At 51.4% G+C, this 8167-nt stretch overlaps 2 protein-coding genes across 2 annotated transcripts; both read right to left on the minus strand.

Annotated features, from left to right (window-relative positions):
- Nucleotides 1-231: 231 nt before the first annotated feature.
- LOC119445085 (probable ATP-dependent RNA helicase DDX5) lies at nt 232-1980 on the minus strand. Its single transcript, XM_037709409.2, has one exon. It carries the CDS (start codon nt 1889-1891, stop codon nt 443-445), a length of 1449 nt encoding a protein of 482 aa, XP_037565337.1. The 5' UTR covers nt 1892-1980; the 3' UTR covers nt 232-442.
- Nucleotides 1981-5473: 3493 nt separating this feature from the next.
- On the minus strand, nt 5474-7047 carry LOC119445086 (uncharacterized protein K02A2.6-like). Its single transcript, XM_049664874.1, has 2 exons — nt 5586-7047; nt 5474-5499 (listed from the first exon to the last, which is right to left on the minus strand). Exons 1-2 carry the CDS (start codon nt 7045-7047, stop codon nt 5474-5476), a joined length of 1488 nt encoding a protein of 495 aa, XP_049520831.1.
- Nucleotides 7048-8167: the final 1120 nt, after the last annotated feature.

Consider the following 8167-nt stretch of genomic DNA (forward strand, 5'->3'; position numbering starts at 1 on the left):
AGTGGTCAGAGCGACGGTCCGCTCAGGTTATCAACGGGATCAGCCGGCCGTGAGCGGTGGATGATAAGACTAGTATAGAATAAAGCATAACGCATCGCTACAAAATACTGGCCAAGATTGCACAAAGTTCGGTGACAACGGATAGAACCAACGATAACATTCGATAAACTTCCGATACATGCAGGCATGTCCTGCGCTGAGCGATAACGTTTAACATTTGTTAGCCGATGAAACGCGGTCAGCCGAGAAAGATAAACAAGTACACGTGTCAATGCGGTTATATAATATTTACTTAGCGTAAAGTTAAGCAAACATACTGCCGCCTCTCTCATCGGTTAAGCAGAGGCAGGTAATTTGAAGAGAGTTCTTCATGACACCCAGTTCTTTCCTAGGGCCGCCGTCACCCCAGGCGCCTCGCCGACCGCCGGTGTCAAACGCGTCATCATTTGGAACGAGCTTTCCTTGCAATATTGTAGAGCTCTGGTTTAACCAGCTGCTTGGAATTCTTCAGAATTGCTATAAGGTTTCTGGCATACAGCTGCTGGGTCGGAAGGATGAATGTGTGAACCACGCCTGGTTCACCTGAGTGCGCGACGGGGCTCGCCCTGCGCACATAGACCTCTGAGCAGTCCGGGCAGTCGTAGTTCACAACCAGGCACACGTTCTCGAGGACCAAGTCCTGCGCCACCTCCTCCGTCGTCACGAGCACGCTTGACGTACCAGTCCGGAACATGGAGACGATCCAGTCGCGCTCCTTTTTCGTTTTCTTGCCGTGAAGGCCGATGGCAGACCAACCCCGGAGTCGCAGCTTCCACGCAATCTCGTCGGCTTTCCTCCTCGTGTCGGTGAACACAACGGCTTTCTTTGACTTCTCCTTGAGGACATCTTCGAAGAGCTCGACTAGCTTCGCTTCCTTCTCTTCCTCCTGGCACACGTCGACGGTCATCTCCACGCTGTTTTCAGCTGGTAGCTGCGCCTTCCCGAACTCGATTTCGATGTAGTCGTTGAGCAGGTCCTCGACAAAGTGCCTGAGCTCGTTTCGCCAGGATGTGACCCACATAATCGTCTGATGGTCCGGCCGGCAGTGCTCGGCAATCTTCAGAACAATGTGCTCGAACCCCATTGCCACCATACGGTCTACTTCGTCCACCACGAGGTACGTGCAGCGGTGCAGATTCATCTTGCCTTCCTCGAGAAAGTCGATGAGGCGTTGAGGCGTAGTGACGCAGATGTGGCAGCCCTTCTTCAGCTCGGCGTACTGACCTCCTTTGGGCTCCCCGTTCGAGGCGCACACGCTGCGCACACGTGCGTGCTCACCCAACTCTAAGACTATGTTATGAATCTGCTTGGCAAGCTCTCGTGTCGGAGCTAGCACGACGGCGATGGGTCCGTCTTCCTGTTCTAGTGGCGGCTGCCGGCTGACGTGGATGACTGCCGGCAGGACGTAGGCGAGCGTCTTGTGTGATCCCGTGTTCGCGATGCCCAGAAAGTTCCTGCACCTGAGTGCGATGGGCCAGCAGTGTGCCTCGATGCACGTGGGTGAATTGTGGTCGCGTGTGGCCCCGATGCTCTTGACGATGAAGTCCGGGAAGTTGGACTCTTCCAGAGCGAGGATGGGATTCGGCACGTTGTACCCTTTCACCGATATACCGTTCACTTTTCTGTAGGCGTTCACTTCGGCCATCGACCTGCTTGTCGTGGCCGGGTGTTCCACGTACAGGTTCTTCTCGAACGGCTGCAGCTCGATGTTCTTCCAGTCAGGCTTGCGAAGGAACCATCCAACCTGGCTGTTCCGGTAGACATTGGGTCCATTAAGTAATGCAGAAAACCAATTGTCGCGGAAGTCTCCTTTGGGTCCCGTTACATACTTTGGTTGATTCCAGAGCCACATCCTTTCGTTTCTCGCCTTCAGCAGGGTGTTCTACGCGCCTGCGCGCCGCCAGACGGGGTCACTCCTGGCGTCGGCGGCGTAAGGGCCCGGCGGTCGTTGTTGGAGCGTTGCTGTTGATGATGATGATGACGTCCTAGACTGTGGCACATACCCACTGAGTAGTCAACAATTTTCCAAGATATTACATCTGAAATATTAACAAGAATTAGATCGCAAAAGCAAAATACTTTATTCGAACAGACTTTAAACGTTCCATAAAAGAAACAAACAACGAAAAATGTTGGCTGAAATGAAAATACCGCGATTTATATTTATAGTTTATAGAATCGAGAATGCTGTTCGCGATTAAGTAAGAAGCAGTGCGTGGGTTAAAACCATCGCAGCAACCACTTCATTTCTTGAGAATGGCGTCAAACGTCCTTCGTGATATGCTGAAAGCGGTGGGGAGGAAAAACAATGAAAGGTCTGTGTAGAAGGGCGGCCGAACACGCAGCGCACGCTGGACACAGACAAGCACTGTATTACCGCGCAGACATGGTAGCAGAAGGCCAAAACCTACACTTCACCGTCCAAAAGGGGGCCGGAAAGTCACTGTGAATGCGCCCCGATTACGGAACATGTATGACAAGAAACCCAAGCCGTACATATATACGATACACACTGTTCTAGCTAGCAGACGACCACAGCCACTATCCACACTTAGCGTAATCCCGATGGTGACTCTGCTTGATTTTGCAGGGAGTAGCGTTTTGTTCTACAAACACGCATCTTATACTTCAAAAAATTACGGCAGAAGCTCACTAGTGGGACATGTCAGACAGTGCATAAACATACTTTCCAGTTGATAAATATGCGCACATATGTCCCTGACATATCCGAACGCGGCTGGTCATATGATGGCAACGTTTGCATACATAATTGAATGATAATTAGGCCTAATTTATCACTAGTACCGTATATAAATAATGATTAGTGTAAACTATTTTACCCTAAATCACTCTTGATTAGTCTAATTGTATTAATCTTCATTGCGCTTAAGTAATTTCATAGTAATTAATCTCCGTTTGGCTTCATTATCCTTCATTAGCCTTAGTACCTCCTTAGCACTCAACATATACAGTCATAATCATTGTTATGAACGGACGCGTGAGTCGCAACGACACGGAACACAAAAACGTTTATTACAAGAAGGACACTGCTTATATAGCTAAGACGGTGACAGGTATCAGCACACTTGGTGATAACAGAAGACAGGCACAAAACTGGCGCACGCTCTCTCGTTGATCACTGACGTCACTTCGTGTGATTTCACAATATATCACATCCCTTCCCCCTTAGTCATCGATGCCGTAACGTCGCACTGGGCGGCGTTGGCGAGTGGAACGCCTGAGAGGCTGCGGCGTCTCAGGCCCGACAGGTCCCAGGGTGGGGCTTGGTGTATCCGGGAGCGCAAAAGAGGGCGACGTTTCCTGGCCTCCGGGCTCATCGTGCCATGCTCGGCGCACGTGGTCCCGGTGGCGTCGGTGCACAGTACCGTCTGCAGTCCGCAGCTCGTACATGACGTGGCCCAAACGTCGCAACACACGACCAGGAACCCACTCGGGGCCGGGCCGGAAGTTTCTCGCGTACACAGTATCACCCGGCAGGAACCCACGTTGTGGAGGCGGCAGCAGGCATCTTGCTTCGCTCTCGTCCCGTTGAAGGGTCGATATGGCCGTCCTGAAGTTCCGACCCAGCATGACTTCTGCAGGTGATTTGCCGGTTTCGGAGTGTGGCGTAGAGTGCTGTTTGAACAAAAAACGTGAAACCTTGCATTGTACGGTGCCCTGTCTCTGTTTCCGTAATGAACATTTCAGTTCTCGTACCATCCGCTCCGCCCTTCCGTTACTTGACGGGTGGTAAGGCGCGGTATACATATAGCGAATGCCATTTCGTTTAAGGAAATCTTGAGTTTCCCTGCTGGCAAAAGCGGTGCCATTATCAGACACAACCAGGTCGGGTAATCCATACGCTGCGAACATCTTGCGGAATTTTTCAATTACTGCAACTGAGTGAAGAGACGGCATAACTTCGACTTCAGCCCAGTTCGAGAGGGCGTCTACCGCCACCAGAAAATGCACGCCTTGGATCGGTCCTGCGAAATCCACGTGGATTCTACTCCAAGGTCGTTCTGGCTTAGTCCAGAAATGCGTTGGTGTCTTTGGTTCACTCGGTCTGTTTACCTGGCACGGCCGGCAGCATCTAACTAGCTCTTCTATCCTTCTGTCCATATGAGGCCACCACACGTACGACCTAGCTATTGCCTTCATGGCCGTCACTCCCGGATGGTTAGCGTGCATAAGACTTAACACTTCTTTCTGCAATGCCTCAGGAATTAATACGCGGCTTCCCCAGAGCACACAGTCGCGATGCACGGACAACTCGTTTTGTCTCACCTCATACGCAGAATACTCCGGGGCTACTCGCTCGCGTGGCCAACCCTCCAGGATCCATTTCTTCACTTGGGACAGCTGGGGATCACTGCTGGTGTACGCTGCCACTTCTCGTGCGCTCACTGGAGGGTACTCCACAGCTTCCAGTAGGAGTATGTCACCCGGTACTTCAGTCTCCTGTCGGGTTAAGGGAGCCGGCAACCTACTCAGGCAATCTGCGTTTCCATGGTCCTGGGTTTTCCTGTAATCGAGCACGTATTCGTAGGCTGATAGCATTAGGGTCCACCGTAACATGCGAGGCGAAAGAACCGCCGGAATCTGCGTTTTCCGCTGAAAGATTCCTAGCAAGGGCTTGTGATCCGTGAGAATAAGAAAATTTCGCCCACAAAGGTACTGGTGGAAATGTCGCACCCCAAAAACCACGGCAAGAGCTTCACGGTCGATCTGAGCATAATTACGCTCAGCCTTAGATAATGTTCGAGACGCATAGGCCACAGGCTGCTCATTTCCTTCGTTGTCGCGGTGAGACAAAACTGCCCCCACTCCCACAGATGACGCGTCGCATGACAACACTAATGGGGCATGAGGTATAAAATGCACCAGTAACGAGTTAGAGGTCAGCAACTTCTTCAGGCTCTCGAACGCTTCCATGTGCTCTGAACTCCAGTTCCATGGTACGTTGTTATCCAACAACCGATACAATTTTTCAGCTACTTCTGTCCTGCCCTTCAAAAAACGATTATAGAAATTGATCATACCCAAAAAGGCTTGCAGTTCCTTTTTGTTCTTCGGAGCAGGAGCCTGGTGGATGGCCTCAACCTTTGCTTTCGAGGGGTAGATGCCCTTAGCATCAATTCGATGCCCCAGAAACTCAAGGCTCTCCTTGAAAAATTCGCACTTCGCCGCTTGAACTCGGAGCCCGGTTTTGGACAATCGGCTGAGGACCTCAGCAAGCATCCGTTCATGTTCCTCGATAGACTCGCTGGCAATCAGGATATCATCCAGATATACCGCTACTTGCCGCATTCCGGCCAGCACCATGTCCATGGTTCTTTGGAACACCCCAGGGGCAACGGACACGCCGAACGGCAGCCGACAAACCCTGTACAGCCCTTGCACGGTATTTATCGTGAGCAACTCCGCCGTTTCTTCATCCACTAATAGTTGCTGATAAGCCTGCGTCAGGTCGAGTTTGGAAAAAACACGCCCCCTTCCTAATCGGGCAAACAGTTCTTTGCTTGTGGGTAACGGGTATACATTACTTTTTACGGACTGGTTCACCGTGCTCCTATAATCTCCGCATATTCGTAGAGAGCCGTCCTTCTTTCGCACCACGACGATTGGCGTTGCCCAGTCTGAATATTGGGTGGGTTTTAGAATTCCCAGTTCCTCCAAGCGATTTAACTCAGCAACTACTTCCTCCTTCATGGCAAACGGAATGCTGCGGCACTTCAGGAACCGGGCTTGGGCGGCCTCCTTTAGTTCGATGTGGATGCGTGGCAGATTTGCGCCTGGAAATGTTTCACTGAACACGTCTGCGAATTTTTCCATTATCGCTTGAGGTCCGACCTTTATGTTATGAAGACCTGTTAGGCTGATTCCCAATGGCTGGAACCAATTTCGGCCCAGTAGAGCGTTCCCGTCGTTCTTCAGTACTAGTAGTGGCAGCTGAAATTTTCGGTCTTTGAACTTCACGGGCACAGACGCTTTTCCCAGCACGTCCAGACCTTCCTTTGTCCAGGTCACCAGTTGCGTGTCGCACTTGTCCAGCTTGATCCGCTTCGCCACTTGCAGCTTCCGAAATTCGTTCATACTGATAATCGACCTGGCCGCTCCAGAATCTACTTCCATCGGCACGATTTCATTTCCGATCTCTACAGTGATGACGTACTTTGGCGTCCCGCTTTTTAATTGGCTGATACTGAACAAATCGTCGTACTCGCTCTTCGCTGCTTTTTTGTTATCCTCGAGCTGCGCTTCCACCTCCGCTGGCTTTTTTCGGCATGCTTTGGCTAAATGCCCCTTTCCGCCGCAGTTGAAACACACCGAATCTTTGTATCTGCAACGCCATCCTGGATGCGCTCCCAAACAGCGGAAACAAACCCTCTGCCTCTCTGGTTGCTTCTTGTTGGCTTCCATTTCTACTTTCGACGTTAACTCTTGCTGGAATTCGGGCTCCTGTGCGTTGCTCCGAATTACTTTTTGCTGCTTGACCGCTGCTTCTGCCGTGATTGCCAATTCATATGCCGTCTCGAACGTCAGATTTTTTTCCGCCAACAATCGTTGTTGAACCACATTGTCCGAGATTCCAAAAACCAACCGGTCGCGCAACATTTCCTCTAATGGAAATTTTGTTCCGCCAAATCCACAGTTGTCGGATAACTTGCGCAGAGCAGTGACATAGTCGGCTACGCCCTCCCCTTCTTGCTGGTCTCGCTTAGAAAAGACGTACCTCGCGTATAGTTCAGATGGCTTCGGGTTGTCGTGCTTCTTTACTGCATCAACGATGACTTGGTAGTCCACGTTTGGCGGTCGCGACGGCTTCACGAGAGTGGCTATGAGGGAGTACGTCTCTGGGCCACAGCAGCTGAGCAACACCGCTCGCTTGTCCTCATCCGTTGTGAGCTTGCTCGCTGCACAATACAACTCAATGCGCTCGACATACTCCACCCACGACGAGTTTTCACTGAGGTTGAACTCTCGAATGCGACTACCGGCTGCCATGCTGCCGGAAAACCCTGGCCCACGCACGGGTTAGACCGTGCCTCGTCGCCACTGTTATGAACGGACGCGTGAGTCGCAACGACACGGAACACAAAAAAGTTTATTACAAGAAGGACACTGCTTATATAGCTAAGACGGTGACAGGTATCAGCACACTTGGTGATAACAGAAGACAGGCACAAAACTGGCGCACGCTCTCTCGTTGCCCACTGACGTCACTTCGTGTGATTTCACAATCTATCACAATCATAAATCTCAGTATTCATTCGTAGTCATAAGGCATTCATTCTCTCCTATCACCCATAGGATCCCACGTATACCTATGGAACGCATGGTGTCACGCATTACAGACAGACGGACGGATGGCCAGAATGACATATTTCCGAGGGAAGTATAGCTCTATGGGATGCTCACGCATTAAAACTTGAGCAGGGCAGGTCGGGCGACACCATCGAGCTGTTTCCACGTAGCGAGCGCTCGCGGAACGGCCGCGGAGTCCCCCAGCTGACGCCGTACACAAGAGGGCACTGCCGAAAGACATCGTAGCCAATATGGAAAATGTGCAGAACCCATCTCCCAATGACTGTCAACGGCAATGGCATTCAGCATTGAATCGATATGGCTATACACCATGTATTGCCGCCGTTCAAACGATTTATATACGAGGCGGGTACTGCAGAGGGACTCCTCTGTCACATACACTGGTCGTCGGACACACCGTCACCCCGCGATGTTTAGCAGAGGAAACGGGGAAACCCACCACTGCCCGGCACAGCTATATGGCGCCCACCGTCTGCATTCACAAACAGACGACGACGCAAGAACAGAAGTGCGCGAAGAAAACCCTGCGGTTAGGCCTTTGTTTCCATCTTGGCGGCAACCGACGTGGCAGCAAGGCCTCTAGACGGGGGACAACATTCGTTTCGTTGTGACCTACGGCTACCCGAACAACGCGATCGAATACCCACGCCGCTACAAGCACAGTGGGCGGACCGATGGAGCGGGCAGCAAGTATAGTTTATTGAGACCCGATTACTGCGCGCATGCCAGGGAGCTGATACGTTTTCTCCGAGAGGCAAAATATATTATAGCCTCGCAGAACCGTAAGGTCGCGAATAAG

This window comes from Dermacentor silvarum, chromosome 3, assembly GCF_013339745.2.
Source record: "Dermacentor silvarum isolate Dsil-2018 chromosome 3, BIME_Dsil_1.4, whole genome shotgun sequence".
NCBI lineage: Eukaryota > Metazoa > Arthropoda > Arachnida > Ixodida > Ixodidae > Dermacentor > Dermacentor silvarum.

Excerpts from the sequence above, each read along its gene's own strand:
- LOC119445085 (XM_037709409.2), bottom strand. The coding sequence starts at position 1,891 with ATGTGGCTCTGGAATCAACCAAAGTATGTAACGGGACCCAAAGGAGAC.
- LOC119445086 (XM_049664874.1), bottom strand. The coding sequence starts at position 7,047 with ATGGCAGCCGGTAGTCGCATTCGAGAGTTCAACCTCAGTGAAAACTCG. Across the intron at positions 5,500-5,585 it reads GGTGAACCAGTCCGTAAAAA|GCTTATCAGCAACTATTAGT; the intron begins GTAATGTATACC and ends GACCTGACGCAG.